Here is an 18103-nt window from a genome sequence, read left to right on the forward strand (position 1 = left end):
TTAAAAAACAAAGCCACCTCACCCCACTGCTATCTCTGAACCCACTTCCTCCTATGCCTGTTTCACCCCCTCTTACCAAAGATACCCCTGATTACCAGTGACTTAAGCCAGGCACCCACCTCAGGCCAGGCCACCTCTGGTCCCTCTGCCCCATCTGATGTCACAGCTGCTCTCTTACTCCCAGGTTTTCCTGGTGCAGTCCCCTCCTAGCCTTCACCTCCTCCCCCGGGGCCCTATCTACCACCCCCTACAAATGTCTGATTCACGATCCCTATCGCCAGGACTACCCTCTGTGTTCCTGCTTGTCCCCAAAGCCCTTGCACTCAACAGCCCAAGCTCCCGCAGCAGGGGCCTGCTTTGGAGCACGGCTATACAGCTGGCACAGCTCAGAGCCTGGCCTATGGCAGGGCCTCAGCTCTTCATCAGATGAATGTATTTGGGTTAGCTGCTGCTACCTCGCTGCTCAGAGGGGCTAGCCCCCCACTGCCCAGCAAAGCCACTCATGTGGCCTTTCTAAAACTGAAAAACTGACTGCCACTGAAATGTCTGCTGTGGTTCCTCAGCACCACAGGACAAAGTTCACAATCCAAGAGCTGGAAGACAAGGTAGTCTGCAGCTGCCCTTCCACAGTAGGGCAGGCGCATTTGCCCCTGAACATGGTCTCACCGCACTTGTCCTCAGTCCAAGAGCAGCTGTCGGCCCCTTGGCACCCAGGACTGGCACCATGCACATGTCTGCTCAGAAGAAAGACTACTGACGCCGGAAATGATCCCTGGGGCCACAGGGCTCAAAGCAACTGTGAGAAGTTGACAGAGGGGTCCAAAGTGGCCGAGCTGCAAGCTCACTCCTTGGTCAGAAAATAGACCAATCCTCTGGAAACACCACCTGCAATCCATAAGTGTGCATGCCAGAGCCTCCAGCTCACCTCCACGCTGGCCCAAATCTGAATCAGGCCGATAGGCCATGTCTGATGCTCAGGACCTCAGCAAAACAGCTGCTTAAATACATCAACCTCTCACCAGCTGACAATTCCATCCACATATTCCACACTGTTCTCTAGGCCTTGGTCTCCTCATCTAAAACATGGAGCTAACTGGGCCTACAAATTTAAGGGGCCTTGAGTTGGTCACCTCCGCCTTATCCCTGGCAAATGGAGGCAGCTGAATCAGCAGGGTTTCAAGTACTGGAATCTACTTTTAGCCATCTGATTTTTATTAACTTTCCCTGTGTCTTAATGGTGCCGGTCCACCTTCACAGAATTACCAGGGAGGTAGAGAATTACCTGCCTGGACCTGAGGGGTTGTGTGGGCTCTCTGCTGGGCATGCTCCAAATCTGCTCAGAGGTTCTGGGCACTGTGAAACTCGAGAACTCCACCTCCAAACTCATAGGGTGAAGGCTTCTGCCTTCAGAGATCCAAGTGTTAGTGTCGGGGTTAGTTTTGTGGAAATATACAATGACCAGAAAAGCTAGGGGAAGTGGCTTCTTTTACACAAATGACATATAACTTAGTTCCTGCGAGGAACTAGCTCCCACGAAGAACTCAGTGCGGCATTACTGCTCCAGTCCCACCGCTTGTTTCCCTGCTTCGGCCAGTCCAGCCGCTGGCCTCCCGACCCACCTCCCCACCGTTGGGGGCTCCAGGCTGCTGCCGGGGCCGTTCGGGGCAATTGGCCCCGGGTCCCGGCGCGTTCCCACTACTCACAGTGGGCAGCTCCCCCGAGAGCCAGGACGGTCAGCAGCGGAACTGGGAAAGCTGGCGGCGGCGACCGGGCCCTCTCCGACTACAGTTTAACTCGCGGCGCCCGCGATCCGCGCGCTCCGGGAGGCGGGGAAGAGCACAGCGGGCCGCTCCGACAAGATGCGCGCGCGCTCTCGTGCACCTGACTCACTAAACTCACGTGTGCGCGGGGCTGGCGCACCCGCGGCTGCTCGACAGCTTTTCCGACCCGGGCATCACTCGGGGCCCCTGCAGGCCGGGACACTCAGTTCCCCATCTACAGAGGGCGCCTGGGGGCCGCCCCTACTTGGGCGGCGCTGGGGGAGGCGGAGCCCGGAGGCCCCGGGCGCCGGGACAAGAGCGTGTCTGCAGGCTGGCTCGGACCCCGTGAGGTAGCGGGAAGTCGCCCCGCGATGTTACTAGTGCTGCTGAGCCTGGCCGCGCTGTGCTGGGGTGCCATGCCTCCAGAGCCGGTAAGCTTCCGTCCGCGCTCCTCTTTTGCCTTCCCCCATCCCTTGATCCCGGATCCTGATGCCGTCCCACCTGTCACCTTATGATCCGAGGCTTTTGCGTTGGGCTGTCTGGAGGGGGCAGATGTGCACCCTCTGGGCAGCCGGCATGTCCCAGCCAGGGAGTCACTGGGCGATGGATTGCTTGACTCAGGGGCAGAGGAATCAGAGAGACCGGGGTTCACATGGCACCTTGCGCTTTTGATTAAGCCGTTTACGCTCCTAGAGCCGAGGTGTCCTCTTCTGTAAAACAAAGGGTCCTACTCTAACTCACCAAAATCTAGTGAGAGCAACAGCACCTTCAAGGCAGCAGCAAAGAGCCCCACACACAGTCGGGGTTCAACACTGTTATTGCTTGGGGTCTTGAGTCTGCCTGCTTTGGGGGCACAAGAGCTGCTTCTCCATTCCACTTTTTTTTTTTTTTTGACTTTTTTTAGGGCCACACCTGCAGCATGTGGAGGTTCCCAGGCTAGGGGTCTAATCAGAGCTGCAGCTGTCGGCCTATACCACAGCCACAGCAACACCAGATCTGAGCCGCATCTGCAAACTACACCGCGGCTCACAGCAATACTGGATCCTTAACCCACTGAGCGAGGCCAGGGATCGAACCCACAACCTTCTGGTTCCTAGTCAGATTTGCTTCCGCTGCACCACAATAGGAATTTCCACTCGCCTTTCTTGCCATACTGATTTTGCTGTTCTGGGGCCCTTGTTCCCAAAGCTACGCTCCTGAACTCTACTGCAGGTTTCCTTTCTTCTCCTGAGTCTTGAAAGATTGAGGGAATCTTCAGGGTTGTTAAACAAAAAGCTCACTTTTAAAATAGTATCTGAAGCTATGATGCTGCCCTTTTAGCACATAGCCTAAAAGCATTTTGTTACTTGGTGATGGAAAGACAAATCCCCTTCCCTGCCCTGGTGTCTTCAGTTACTCTTTTTACTTCTCAGTTCACAGCCCAAACTCCTGGGCCTTTTCCTCTAAAGGAAGAATTCATTGCCTTTGAAGTAGCTGCCTAATATATGAGGCTGACAGCTTGAACTCTGTAAAGTTTAGAGCTATTATTGCTTTGCTTCTTCCTAAAATTTGTCTCACTAGCCCTTTAACAAGAACTTAGCTCCCACTATGGTGGCTCCTTTGTTTAAAAGACTGTCTGACAATATCCTTTGGAGTTCAGCTTGAAAAAGACAATGAGTGACTGACAATTTCACCCAATTCAGAATACTCAAACCATCAAAAGTTTTGCTGTCTTACAAGGTGTTTAGAAATGTTGACGTTTCAAGAGCTCAGATTCCAGAGCTGGTGGACTTAGCACTTTGGGTCTTGTCACTGGAACTTGCTGCTGCCTTTTAGGTTCAGTATTTTATCCCAAAATCAAAGTACTGATTATTTTTTCTTATAAAAAGACATGACCAGTTAACACCAAAGGATTTAATACTGGCCTTTTTTAGACATTGACAGTACTATTTTTTAAGCTCATTTTAAAATGTGTTGAAACCACAGTTGCCTTATGATTTTGCAAATAGCTCAGGTACCTTTTATATTAGAAGAGGAATTTTGTTAAAGAACCTGGGAAAGTTACCGTGGACTGCATTCTTCTGCTCATCTTCTTGGCACAGCCAGTCCTTGACCTGGGGCAATCAATAAGTATTCTAGACCGTCCTAAAAATCTACAGCTAAACATTAGAGTGTGAAGGGAACTTCATGATGGTCCAGAGTTATCCCCTGTTTGTAGCAAGGAGGGCTGAGGTACAGAGAGGAGTGGGAACCCACCTCTGTCTTTACATGAATTGATGGGCAGACTTGAGGATCAAGTGTCCTGGAGGTTAATCTCTACCATGGGGCTGTTCAGTCTCCTCCAAACAGTGAAGTGGAACCGGCTCAGCTTTTCTTTGAGCATTCACCACTTGCATATGCATTTAAAGGAAGAAAAAATGGTGTTTTTGTCTCATTTGGCAACTGAAAGCTTGTGATTTCCTGGCATTCAACATGACACTCAGTTTCTTTCTCTCTTGCAGACAATTCAGTGTGGCTCTGAGCCTGGTAGGTGCACTCGGAAATGGGTATGTGGGGCTTTACATCAAAAGCTCAGTTGGACTTTTAGGAAACCCAAATCCTAGCAATGGGTCATCAGAGACCATGCACAGGGTGAACCAGTGCTTTGTTAGCTGATGCAAGTGAAGCCTCTACCTGCCCAAGGCAGAGCTCCTGGGGTTTGGGGTGGGCCATAAGAGGCACAGGCAGGGCAGGAATCACTATGCCCCTCCTCGAAGGGAGATTAAGTGCCATGAGAAGGACAGCACTTAGAGCTGGGAACAAAAAAAAATGCTTCAGAGAAGGAATGTTGGAGATGGTAGCATCTGAAGAATGCGTGGGTTTCTCCCCAAGAAATGTGGATGGGCAGGGTGAGCTAAAGGACAGATGTGACCAGCAGGGACTGGAGTAAGGAAGGGTGAGCCATGTAGGCCAGCTGGCTGGAGTCCAAGTTGAGGCATGGGGAAGGCAGGACTGGTCCTAATATAACCATGTCAAGTATATTAGATATACTTGTACACAGGGACCTGGAGTGGTCCCACCTGCTCTGTAGGTTGGGGCTAGGCAGTTGAGCACCATGCTGGCCGTATATCAGCCAGCACTGAGAAATGTCTGGCCTGCCTTAGCAGGAAGAAGAGATGAATTGTGAATGAGGGGTGGGTAAGGGTGGGGCACAGAGATCAGGTGGCACTGGATTAGGCTGGGGAGGGGGTGACATGGGCAGTCTCACCTTCTCCCAGGACTGTCTCCAGAATGGATGGTTCGACACGCTCTGACCCCAGGAGACTTGAGGGACCTCCGAGTGGAACCTATTAAAAGCAGTGTTGCAGTGGAGGACTATTCAATTTTGATGAACATAAGCTGGATACTCCGGGCAGATGGTAAGTTTGCATCAATCAAAGATAAGGCCTGACATGTCTACTAAAGCAGAAATGGGGTCTTCCCTGGCGGCTCAGTGGGTTAAGGATCTGATGTCACTGTTGTAGCATGGGTTCAATTCCTGGCAAAACAAAAAAACAAAAAAAACCCCAAACAAACAAACAAACAAAAACCCAAAAAACAAAAAACAAAAAAACAAAAAACCCAGAAAGAACAGAAACCGGCAGACTCTGTGACCCATTACTTCCTTAGTCTGATACCCAACAAACTATATACAGATATAAAACAAAACCACAGACTAGAATATTCATAGTAGCAGTATTCATAGCACCAAAAAAATGGAATGCATCAAATGCCTGAAGATAGATTTGGAATCACAAAACAGAATTCATTAGAGTGATGAGCATGAATTATATCTGTATAGTCCTATATAGATACCAACATGGCGTGATCTATAACTACACACAACATGGGTGAATCTCAGACATAGCTAGATTCAGAGTTCATACATTCATATCTGCACACAGGCCTGCAGTCCTACCCACCAAAAGACACCATTAACAAAAAGTGTAAAACAGGCAAAACTACCCTAAGCAGTTAGAAGTCATGACTACTGTGGCTACTCTCAGCTGTGGGAGGAACTGAAAGGAAGCCTGGGGGACACTCCTGGGGTGTTCCTTGACCTGGGTTCTGACTGCATGAGTGTCGAAACTGATCGAGTGGCACACTGAGTACTGTACTGTATGTCATGCCATCCTTCATTGAGGAAAACGGGTTAAGGCCAGGGATGACCCCCCAGGTTTAGGAAAGCTTTCCCTCGGGTAGATAACTTTTCCACTCCAAATGGCATCGTGGGAGTCCTGGCATTTCCCCAGGGTACCTTGTGAGTTCTTTGGATGAACCAATCCTGAGGCCCTAAGCACCATGTCTGTGGGTTCTGCCCATAAATTCAGCTCAATTCCTTCTGGTCAATAATCTGGGAGTGCCATGCACGGAGAGATGAGTCAGCTACAGTCCCTGCCCAGGTTGGGTTCTCATGGCCCAGGGGTAGGCAGGCACAAGCACAGATAGGGTCTGGGGAACCCCAGAAGGACCTGTACTCCATCTGAGGTGGGCGGGAAGGAGGGCGGGAGAAGCAGGAGAGGGCTCTGGGGAGACCACATTAAGTTAGATGTTGCAGTAATGCATGTGGCTTCATCCTGGCTCCTTCTACAGAGTGAGGTCTTGTGTTTGTTAGCTGTTGTTTTAGGTATGTGCATAAGTTAGGTGTTGAAGAGGCAGAGAATATGAGGAAAGGGCATTCAAGGGGGAAGAATCGGCATGGATAAAGGTGCAACCAGAACAGGCATGGCTGGTGGTGACCCTCTGAAAGGCCTTGGTGGTGTTCTACACAGCAGGTCTGTTCCTCTTAAAAGACCCAGAATAGCGCAGTTAGACTCACGTTTGCAGGTGTCTGTGAAATCCAGGCTTAGGAATTTGAACCCATATTCTGCCTCTGATGAACTCTGTAGACTAAGGCAAAGCTACCTGAAATTCTGTAAGGCTTGTTCACCCCATCTGTAAACCAGGGACAACCACAGTGCTTACCTTTGATGGCTACAGTGAATGTGAACTGCCATGAGGCAGGTAGGCTGTCTAGCGTTGGCTGGCCACATAAGAAGCACTAAATACACAACTGCCTTCTTGCCTACCTTGGCAGCCAGTATCCGATTGTTGAAGGCCACCAAGATCTGTGTGACGGGCAAGAGCCAGAAGCAGACCTACAGCTGCGTGAGGTGCAATTACACTGAGGCCTTCCAGACTCAGACCAGACCTTCTGGCGGCAAAGTAAGCACTTAGAGACCCTTGGATAACAGTCACGGAAGCCAGGTCCTTTGTTGGGGGTGTGCATGTTGAGCCACACACACACAGGCCGGGGAGCAGCTATAACCGGGAGCAGGACGACCAGGTTCAAATCCCAGTTTGGGCATTTCTCTGCTGTGTGCCTTGGGCAAGTCAGCATTTCTGGGCCTTAGTTTCTCCATCAGCAAAGTGAGGGGAGTTGAACTTAAATTATATCCTGGCTCTAGAATTTTACAATTTTTTGAATCTGTGAGTTACACTGGTAACTGTATGGGGTCCATTTCCTTAGCAGACATTGGCTAGAGATGTAAGCAGCAGCAAGTTAGGAAATGAAGTTGACAATGAAAAGGACTTGGAAATTTCAGGGATTGCTGCTTTGCCTTGCAGTGGATGTTTTCCTACGTAGGCTTTCCAGTAGAGCTGAATACACGCTATTTCATTGGAGCCCATAATATCCCCAATGCAAATATGAACGAAGATGGCCCCTCCTTGGCTGTGAACTTCACCTCACCAGGTAAACTTCCTCGATCTTCTCGTCTTACTCGGACCCCTGCTTTGGTATGTGGTTTGGTACAGAGAATGCAGGGTACCGTGGACTAGCGTTTGGCCTTGCTAGTCTCTGTTTCCTCATCTGTAATATGTACAAGGCACTACAGGGAGAGCACTAAGGCAGGTTTGTAGGGGAAAGCCCATTCTTGTGTGTCAGGCACCATGCTGAGCACTTGACACGCAGAATCACTTAAGCCTCCGACAACCCTGAGGTTGGGATAGCCCCATCTTACAGATGAAGAAATTGAGAGCTTAAGTAACTTGCCCTGGTTATGTACCCAGTAGAAGTGAAGCTGACATCAAACTCTGGTTCTTCTTGACTGATGCACTTTTAGCCACTCTTTATCGTTGACACAAACTGTTTGTTCCAGTCTCAGTTTCACGGCAGGCTATGTAATCTGATGGCATGTTGCTAGTCTCTGACTTTGATGTCTGGAATCCAGTAGGCTTGACCCCTGAGCTGTGGTGAAGAAGCAGGGTGGCACTGAGTTAATTGCTAGGTTCTTTCCCCTGCTCTATGACACCTGACCAGCTAGTGCTCTGATGTTATACCTGCAGTGTCACGCACGGGGCTGGGATGAGTTTGGGGATTGTTTGTATGGAGGGTCTAGTACCCGGCCCCAGCAGTTCCCACATTACCACCACCCAGGCTGGGTCACCTGTTCTGAATTCTACGCCTGTCCCTGTCCCAGGCATACCACTGAAGCCAAATGGGGAAATTTTCAATTCATTGTTGTTCATTGGTCATGGTCCAGTGTTTTCCTGGCATCACACCATATACCTGCAGCTTTCTTGATGAGACCAAATCTCATTTTTAAAAAACGATATTTTGGAGTAATTTTACATTTACAGGGAAGTTGCAAAGACAGTACAGATTCCCCTATCATTAACATCGTAAGTTACCATGGTCTGTTTGTCACAACTAAGAAACCAACACTTGTACATTTCTATGAACTAAACTCCAGACTTTATTTGGATTTCACCTGCTTTTCCATTAATGTCCTCTTTCTGTCCCCACAGCATTTAGTCCCTCTGTCTCCTTAGTCTCATCTGGTCTGTGACAGCTTCTAGCCTTTTCCCATTTTCACAACCATAGCAGTCTTGAGGTGTGCTGGCTGTGCATCCTGCAGGATGTCCCCCAGTCTGGATTTGGCTTATCCTTGCCTCGTGTTTAGACTGGAAACATACGTGTTTGGTGAGAATTCTGCAGAGGTGAAGCATCCTTCTCATGACACCCTGTCAGAGTGGGTGGTGCACCCCTTTGTCACTTGGTTACATGGTGTCTGCCAGGCTTTTCCATGTCAACCTACTACCTTTCCTTCTCCCTGCTCTCGTTTTTGGAAACAAATCACTAAGTCTCCCCAGTCCTGGGGTGGGGGTGTATATAGGATGGGCTTAAGCTCTACCTCCTAGAAGGGGCAGTATTACCAAACCTCCTTTTTTTTGGTCTTTTTAGGGCCGCACCTACAGCAATAGAAGTTCCCAGGCTAGGGGTTTCACTGGAGCTGCAGCTGCTGGCCTACACCACAACCACATCAATGCAGGATCTAAGCCACACCACAGCTCATGGCAACACCAGATCTTTAACCCATTGAGTGAGGGCAGGGATCAAACTCACGTGTTCATGGATCCTAGTCAAGTTCATTACCGCTGAGCCACAATGGGAACTCCCCCAAACCTCATTTTTGAAGAAAGGTTGATTTCCAAGTCTTCTCTTGGGGATCAGATACTGTTTTGATAATGGCTGTATTTAAAGTAGACTGTGGTTATCACTTCATGGTTAGATAACCTTCTGTTTAACAGTATAATGTTAGTGTCCCATTTAAATCTGCTATCTGACCTCCTATCTGGAATGTTCTGGCAATTCCTTAGAGGTGTGGTGAGCATACTTGTGTGCATACTTGTTGGCGAGGGGGTGGAGAAGAGATTTATTTTTCTAAAATGTAAAACTTTCACTCAAATTTCCAGGCTGCCTGGACCGCATAATGAAATACAAAAAAAAGTGCATTGAGGCAGGTAAGTAAATACATCATTTACTTTTGTTATTAGAAGCAGCTCATAACTTGAGTCATGACAGCTCAGTTGAATTTTTTTTTTTCCTGCACTGTGACATGTGGAATTTCCCGGGCCAGAGATTGAACCCATGCTGCAATTGCAACCCATGCCTTCAGGTTGGTTGTGGCAACACTGAATCCTTAGCCCACGCACCACTGGGGAACTTTTTCAATTGAACTTCTTCTGAGTTCTGAATTGAACTTCCTCAGATGAAAGAACTGAGGCCTAGAATGGGAGGTGTGTGTATTCAAGTTGCTCAGACAGTTAAGGCCAATCCCCAGTTAGTACTTGCCCACTGAATCCAGCAGCCTGTCCAAGGATGGACAGGCTCTTAGGTTTATGTCGTAAGCAAGTCACAGAAAATTGCCCCATCCCCTTGATTTTTTGTCTTTCTGTCTTTTCTAGGGCCGCTCCCGTGGCATATGGAGGTTCCCAGGCTAGGGGTCTAATTGGAGCTGTAGCCACTGGCCTATGCCACAGCCACAGCAATGCAGGATCCAAGCCACGTCTGTGACCTACACCACAGCTCACGACAATGCCAGATCCTTGACCCACTGAGCAAGGCCAGGGAATGAACCCGCAACCTCCTGGTTCCTAGTCAGATTTGTTAACCACTGCGCCACTACAGGAACTCTTCCCCTTGATTAAAGTAACATTTTAGGAGTTCCTGTTGTGGCTCAGCAGAAATAAATTTGACTAGCATCCATGAGGATGCTATAGCGGCTATAGCTCCAATTCAACCCCTAGCCTAGAACTTCCATATGCCGTGGGAACGGCCCTGAAAAGACAAAAAAAATGAAGTAACATTTTAGCCCAAATTGCACTTACCCAAAAGCCCTTCCTGCCTGGATGGGAATCTCTGAGTCCTCCGCGTGCCCGGGACACCAGGACCACTAAGCTGTGGCCATGGGGACCCTGTGCACCTTCTACTCGGATCTGCAAACAGTCAAGGTGGGAGTGTTAGCTAAAGAAATGAACTAGGAACATACTTTCAACCTGTGACCCCAGCGGGTTCCACCTCTTGCAGGCCAGACTGAAAACCCACCCTACTCTTTGAAATCTGAAAAAAGCCCCTTCAGGATAATTAGTCCCAAGTGTCCAATTTTCAAGGGCTTTACAAGGATTTGTGTGCACTTCTTGGTAGTACAATCTTAGGGTGCTAATGAAGCTAGTAGTATTTTGGGGGATGGATCTCTTTTAGGCACCCCCACCCCACAGGCATCCCTGTGAACCCTGGCAGACTGAGGCCACGTGGGCTCCTTGCTGGAAGGCAGAGTTGGAGTGTTGTGTTTCCTCTCACCTCCCACCAGCAGAGACCTGAAGTATGGAGGACACTGCAGGGCGGGCAAGGGTCTAACGGCCTTGGTTGGAGTAGACACCAACTCCTAAAGACAGTTCTGAGCAAGCGCCAGAAATGGTCTCCTGGGTGGGGAAAATAATGCATGCTATTGTGTATCATGTTCCTGGAAATTAACAGTGTTGATTTGCAAGCCACATGAATGAAACAACCAGCTTTTTCTCAGAGTACACCTGTCAGGATATTTTCTAAGCCATGAGGCATTTCCTTATTTCCTGACATCCAGTAAAGCTGTGATAGATGGAGCTCCTGGAACTTACAATGTTCTAGTAGTTGTAGTCCTGATCCTGAACCCACTCACTCTATAAACTTGGACATCTCTCCTAACCTGTGGCTCCTGCTCCCCATCCTGGAAAGGAGATCTTGACCCCTGCTCTTCATTCACAATGGCTGTTGAGAATAGAAGGGAGTAGTAGAACCCAGCTCATGTCTCCTAACAGCCTCGGCCAGGGAAGAGAATCTCAGCAAAGCAGTGATGTGGAATCCCTAACTTTTTCTTAAACTTTCTTTGGTAGCAGGTTACTTTGAGAGGATGAATAAAAGGTACACTGTGTAGTAGAATCTGTGTCTCTTGGACATGTGCCTGAGGATGTAGGTCTTTGTCAAGCCCTTTTTGGGGACTTAAATGAGGGCTGAGTCTGCAGCTCCATCCTTGTGATTCTCTCTTGACTCATAGGAAGTCTGTGGGATCCAAACATCACTGCTTGTAAGAAGAGCGAGAACACAGTAGAAGTGAATTTTACAACCAGTCCCCTTGGAAACAGATACATGGCTCTGATCCAAAACTCCACTGTAATTGGGACTTCTTATGTGTCGGAGGTATGTTTCCCCACTTTATTTCCTTACCACCACCCCATCCTCAACCTCCAGCTTTCCTTGCCTTGTTAAAGAATGCAGATTCCTTGGACAGGCTCTCTTTTGAGAGAGCACAGGCAGGACTGCTGTCCAAATGTGGGCTAGTCTGGTTAATTCAAAGAAAAACAAGTCCCTGAGGGCATCCACAGAAATGTCCCAGTGAATCTAAAACCAACCATCTTCAGCCAGAAGCATGGACTGAATCCCTATTCACACTAAGCATTCATAAACTGTTTGGGGAGAGTGATGTCTTCATGGGCAGTCCTTGACCTACTCACCTGTATGGCCCCTAATTCTTGATTTTGTCTCACTTACTTGCCCCAGAAAGAACTAACTCGAACTTCTGTGGTGGTTCAAGTGACTGGGGAAAGCGAAGGTGCTGTGGTCCAGGTAAAGTTCAACAGCACGCTCTGGGGAGGGAAGGGGCGCTGGAAGACCTACTGCACCTCCCCAGCTGCTTTGAGAAGTGCTTTCTAGTTGGAGCAGATGAGTTCTCACCCCGGCTCCACCAGCAGTCTCACATTAAGTGATGCCAACAGGGAGGCCTGTCCTTCTTAGTTGTCTTCGCAGTGGTGAGGTCAGGAAGCTGACCTTATCGTCATGGTCCTTTTTGTTTCTTTGAGTCACTGCTGACTTTCCCACATTTATTCCCACCTCTGTCACAGAGCCTCAGAGGAATTCTGAAACAGGAATACCATTTTGTTTCCCCAAGTCATTCACTGCAAAAAATGAAGTAACAAAGGATTTGAAATCAGGTCTGGGTTCCCATCAGTGTGTGAACTCTGAAGGACAACTCTGTCCCCTCAGGGTCTGAGTTTACTCCACTGGAGAATGGGGAGTCCAGCTTGCAGATGCTTTCAGGGCTCTTTCCAGTCAGAGTGTATGAGGCTGTGAAGGGTCTGGATGGCATACAGCCACACCCAAGATACAAGGAGCTTTTGTTCTTTACTCCTGGGTGGCGCTCGGTCATTATGACTGCACCCCTTTTCCAGGGAACCAGACTCTCCTAGTCTCAGGGACTTACATGTTGTAAAGTGCTGACCTAGGTTGAGAGGAGTCCTACCACTGTTTTTCTAGAGGATGTATTTGTATATGTATCAGGATGTGACCTAACCCTTTTAGGGAAGGAAAATAATATCTCAGCAACATATACAAAGCTTAGGTTTGTAAGCCAGGAATCTTAGAAGGTGTTCGGTCTTAAGTCATTGGTCTGGATTTTAGGGCTTTGTTACAGAAGTATGACTGAGGGGGGACACTGTCCTATTACAATGCTAGGAAGGGGTCGGAGCCAGAGAAAAAGGGGAAGAGGGGTTCTGGTGGAAGAAGGAATAATGCTGAGACCGAGATGTGGTGAGAGCTTGCTGAGCCCCTCGTTTTTCTCAGCTGACTCCGTATTTCCGTACCTGTGGCAACGACTGCATCCGACGCAGAGGAACTGTTGTGCGTTGCCCACACACAGGGGTCCCCTTCCCACAAGATCAGAGTAAGTACTCAGGCCTTTCCATGGGATGATGGAAGAGGCTCAGGATACAAAGGTCCCCCAGCCCCACCCCCATTCAATATGTGTCAGGCTGAGGGGGCAGTGTATGGGAGGGGCATGAGGGAGGGTACCGGCCTACCTGCGCTGAACAAAGGTGCAGGGAAAATGGCAGTGCTGTGCCCGAGAACTGCAATCTGAGTAAGAATTCGGCTTCATGGAGTTCCCCGTCGTGGCTCAGCAGAAACGAATCTGACTAGGAACCATGAGGTTGCAGGTTCGATCCCTGGCCTCGCTCAGTGGGTTAAGGATCCGGCATTGTCGTGAGCTGTGGTGCAGGTCACAGACGTGGCTCGGATCCTATGTTGCAGTGGCTGTGGTGTAGGCCGGCAGCCGTAGCTCCTATTTGACCCCTAGCCTGGTAACCTCCATATGCTGTGGGTGTGGCCCTGGAAAAAAAAAAGGAAAATGAGATGAATGAGATTCAACATTCTTTACCAAGCAGGATACTCACAAGAAGGGAAAACATCAGGGGTGCATCAGTGGCATAAAAGGACTGACTGTATGAGGGAATGTACCTTTCACTGCGTCCTTTCTTATCCTCTGAGTGGCCAAGGCCTGGCTGTTACAGTAACTCCAGGTGGCCACACAGCCAACATTTGGATAACAAATGAGGAGTGTCGGCACCAAAAGACACACCTCACTGGTGCCTGAGAGCAGCCTGTTCTGCAGCATGTCTCTCTGGATTTAGAGATGCAAGTTCTTTCACTGCATCTGGACAAACGCTACCGGAACTAGCCCAGGGCTGGGGTCAAAAGGTGGAAGGTGTTATTCTTGGAAATGTAACCTCCTAACAGTCCTGGGCCCTGGCCACTGTGAGGGCACCGTGTCTACAGATCCCTGAGCACTTTTGCATGCAGGGGCTTACCTGATCCAACATTCCTTTGATGGGCGGCATTACCTCCCCACAGCTGTCAGTCTGACAGAGCCCTGAAAAATACCATCTATGCTTACTATGTATGAAGTAACTGCACTCGGAATAACATTAATTCATCAAAGGACAAAACACCGAATGGAAACTCTGGTTGCTACAGTGAAAATGCCTGTGTAGATGTGGAGTAAGAGGCCAAAGTGATTTTAGAGGACTGTTCCTAACCTCCTGGGTCCCCCTCTCCCCTTTAAGAATCTAATGAAAGACCTGGACAATCTAAGGAAAAACACACTGATCTGCAGACCCCATAGAGATCTACTAACTTTTGGCTTTAAAGGGACCAAAACTTCTACAAAGCACAGAGTAAAATTTTTATTTTCCAAATAGGAGGTAGACTTGGTTTTGTTCTGCTGAAGATAAATAAGTTTTGTTTTCTCCAGGCAGAAGCATGTTGAGTGGCTGGCTGCCTCTCCTCCTCCTGGCTCTGCTGGTGGCCATATGGGTGCTAGCAGGTGGGATCTATCTGACCCGGAGGCATGGTAAGTGTTGTAATTCAGTTGAGAAATCTGGATGAGGAAGTAACACTGAATTTTTTTAAATGGGACATTCTTCCAGAGGCAATCATATTTTGGCATTAGACAGTCAGACAACAATTACTTAATGCCTTAGAGCTCTCCCGATAATAAATAACTCCTGATATAAGACTGATATAATGACTGGATCACATCTGCTAAGGTAAAGCAGGGCTTGGGACCTCCAGATCTGCTATCACCTGTTTGTTTTTTAAACCATCGAGGCATCTGCAAGGACTGAAATGGGCCAAAGATAGCTAAAAACGCACTGTATTTTACCTGTTATAGGTACTCGATGCTAGTTCCTTTTTCAAAAATAATTCTTCGAAGGCATAAGAACACTCACTTCGATTCATATACTCTAAGGATCTTTTCAACTCTAGAATACTGAGGACTTGAGTACGAGTGTATTTATACAGTTACACAGCCAGAGGAAGGCCCACTGAAAACCCTTGCTTCTCTTCTCCTCCACACATAGACAAGGAAATATAAACGCAGCCTTTGTGACATTGTAGACAGAACAAGATTATAATCTCATGTTCTTTCTTAGCCTAGAAAGCCACGTGGACCTTTGACCTTAGGAATACCTATATTTAGTGGATATTCTATGACCTGTATCCGTTACAGTAGTTTCACACCTAGTTTCCATTCTACAGCACATATAGGACAGAATTCCAGTTTAGTTCCAGCTGAAATGGGGTACCTCTTAACCTTATGGAACTGTAAAGAAACTCTACCACCTGTAGGTAGAAGATGGAACAACTACTGAGTTGACCCAACTCAAAATGTGATGTGAAGAGCCAAAGGTCAGCTATCCTGTTTATATAAGGCACTAAAAATACTAAAGTTACAACCACTTACCTGAAACAGAGTACCTTACACATAAACAGTTTCCATGAATTTATTTGAAAAGGTATATGCTTGATCATGAGGACTAATTCATGACAGGGGCTTAAAAAACACCAGTGTGTTTCAGGTGATGTGCACAAAATGAACATCAGGGTACCTCCCTCTCTGGCAGTAATAACACATCCCTGGGGCTCAGCCTACGTGCCCTAGCAAGGGATCATTTATCAGCAATACTACAGTGAAAGCCTGCTATCTCCTGTCCATAGGTGACAAATGTTTTTCTCCCCCACAGAAAGAATTAAGAAGACTTCCTTCTCTGCTACCATACTACTACCCCCCATTAAGGTTCTTGTGGTTTACCCATCTGAAATATGTTTCCATCACACAGTTTGTTACTTTACTCGATTTCTTCAAAACCACTGCAGAAGTGAGGTTATCCTTGAAAAGTGGCAGAAAAAGAAAATAGCCGAGATGGGTCCCGTGCAGTGGCTTACCACTCAGAAGGCAGCAGCAGATAAGGTCATTTTCCTTCTTTCCAATGATGGCAACACAGCGTGTGATGGTACCTGCAGCAACAGCGAGGGCGGTCCCCATGAGAACTCCCAGGATCTGTTCCCCCTTGCCTTTAACCTCTTTTGCAGCGATCTGAGAAGCCAGACTCACCTGCACAAATACGTGGTGGTCTATTTCAGAGAGGTGGACATCAAAGATGACTACAGTGCACTCAGTGTCTGCCCCACATACCACCTCATGAAGGATGCCCCCGCTTTCTGCAAAGAGCTGCTCCACGCCGAGCAGCATGTGTCGGTGGGGAGAAGGCTGCAGGCCTGCCACTACAGCTGTTCTTCCCTGTAGCCCAGTCATGAAGTGGGAGACCTTTATGCCTTCCTACCCCTCCAGTGACAGGATTAAAAAAAGCATCTGTGATGATTTGGAAGTTCACTGAACAGGCTACTTGTAGGGAGGGTTACAATAGAAACTTGAACTTAACAACCCAGGGGGGTAGAAGTGCTGACCACTGAGCAGGTGAAAATCCATATATAGCTGTACAGTCTGCCCTCCCTATCTGTGATGCTGCAGATTGTGTAATACTGTAGTCTGTATTTATTGGAAGAAACCTGTATAAGTGGATCTGCCCAATTCAAATGTTTTGTTCAAGGGTCAACCATATGCATACCTACTATAGCAACAGGGAAAGGAAGGATTCATACACCATAGTCTTGTAATTAAAAAATTTTATGCCAATAAAGTTGCTACAAATATTACTAAATGCTGTGGCATTAAAGGACAGAAACTATAGCTACAAAGCTAAATCAATTTCATACCTAAAAATCAAGAAGTTATAATCTAAAATTATAACCATTCTACTAATGCAATGATAAAGCATCTTCCAGCATCTTTTTTCTTTTTTTTTTTTTTTTTTTTGGCTTTTTAGGGCCACACCCGTGGCATATGGAGGGTCCCAGGCTAGGAGGTCTAATCGGAGCTACAGCTGCTGGCCTACACCATAACCAGCCATAGCAACCCCACATCGGAGCCACATCTGAGACCTACACCATAGCTCATGGCAATGCCAGATCCTTAACCCAGTGAGTGAGGGCAGGGATTGAACCCATAACCTCATGGTTCCTAGTCGGATTCACTTCTGCTAAGCCACAAGGGAACTCCAGATTTCTAAAAGAAATTTTTTTTCCTATTTGGAATTCTAGCAGCATACCTGAGTCATAACATATATGCACTTGCTATGCTAGGTGAGGAAAAATGTGTGACCAGACGTTTTTCACAATTCTGGTATAGTCACACACCCACCCCTCATAGTGACATGAGAATGCATGATGACACTCAGAAGTCAACCTAAATGAAGGGCTTCACTGCTTGAAAACTGGTCTATGGCAACAGTTTACATCACTGGGAGTTTGAGACCCTGAGGTGGGGGCAGGAGTATAAGTTCATATTTATTCTCAGATGTCCTGACTACAAAAGCAGCTTATTTTTTACACCAACGTCATGTCCTCCACATAAAAGTTAAAATTCATGTATTTCCATGAAACTTAAGCACCCAGGTCAATAAATTAGAGTACAAACATTTGATAAGAGTCTTGTATACCACGAGGCATGTTTTGTTCTTCAGCAGTGACTTTTCTGTCCACGTCACCACACAAAAGCAGCTCGCTCTCGTAGCATGCGGACGCCAAAGCGCTGCCATTCTCTCTGATAAATCCACAGTTCCTGTGTTGTATCCAAACAAGCCAACACTGCTCCTCCTTTCCATGCAATCAGCCGGGGATCCATGTCCTAAGAGAAGTGATAAAGATATTTCATCATAAACAGACAAGACAGGTACTTAATCATTTACCTGAATTTGGAGATTTTAAAAAACCGTGCTCAGTCAATACATAATAAGCCAGATTTTCAACTTGAATTTAAGACCCATGCAGGGCACAAGAAATACAGACATCTTTCTATTTCAACTGACAAGTT

General features: G+C 47.6%; 3 protein-coding genes across 19 annotated transcripts in view; 1 reads left to right on the forward strand and 2 right to left on the reverse strand.

Annotated features, from left to right (window-relative positions):
- Positions 1 to 4201, reverse strand: part of CHDH (choline dehydrogenase) — a 39751-nt gene extending 35550 nt beyond the window's left edge. Inside the window, exons 1-2 of one of the 3 annotated variants that reach the window (XM_013981792.2) lie at positions 3996 to 4201; positions 2269 to 2470 (exon numbers count right to left, since the gene is read on the reverse strand). The gene's annotated coding sequence lies outside the window, so the exon portion shown is untranslated. Of the gene's footprint in view, positions 1 to 1703; positions 2017 to 2268; positions 2471 to 3995 lie in introns of those variants that run through there. The other 2 variants (XM_005669647.3, XM_013981791.2) reach the window with 2 other exon arrangements.
- IL17RB (interleukin 17 receptor B) lies at positions 2011 to 16954 on the forward strand. Of its 2 annotated transcripts, XM_005669645.3 has the most exons (11): positions 2011 to 2191; positions 4241 to 4265; positions 4997 to 5137; positions 6835 to 6962; positions 7365 to 7491; positions 9495 to 9542; positions 11615 to 11757; positions 12118 to 12183; positions 13177 to 13276; positions 14642 to 14740; positions 15915 to 16954. In XM_005669645.3, exons 1-11 carry the CDS (start codon positions 2132 to 2134, stop codon positions 16475 to 16477), a joined length of 1500 nt encoding a protein of 499 aa, XP_005669702.1. In that variant the 5' UTR covers positions 2011 to 2131; the 3' UTR covers positions 16478 to 16954. The 2 variants fall into 2 exon arrangements, with proteins under 2 accessions (XP_005669702.1, XP_020924631.1); XM_021068972.1 differs by lacking the exons at positions 6835 to 6962; positions 7365 to 7491 and having other exon boundaries at positions 15915 to 16931.
- Positions 5364 to 18103, reverse strand: part of ACTR8 (ARP8 actin related protein 8 homolog) — a 36901-nt gene continuing 24161 nt past the window's right edge. For 2 of the 14 annotated variants that reach the window (XM_013981789.2, XM_001929049.6), the window contains exon 13: positions 16843 to 17917. In XM_013981789.2, the coding sequence (XP_013837243.1) occupies positions 17774 to 17917 (144 nt within the window). In that variant the 3' untranslated portion in view covers positions 16843 to 17773. Of the gene's footprint in view, positions 7987 to 9144; positions 9271 to 9543; positions 14275 to 16116; positions 16286 to 16842; positions 17918 to 18103 lie in introns of those variants that run through there. The other 12 variants (XR_002337579.1, XR_002337581.1, XR_002337578.1 and 9 more) reach the window with 12 other exon arrangements.

The sequence above is a fragment of the Sus scrofa genome, chromosome 13, assembly GCF_000003025.6.
Source record: "Sus scrofa isolate TJ Tabasco breed Duroc chromosome 13, Sscrofa11.1, whole genome shotgun sequence".
Lineage (NCBI taxonomy): Eukaryota > Metazoa > Chordata > Mammalia > Artiodactyla > Suidae > Sus > Sus scrofa.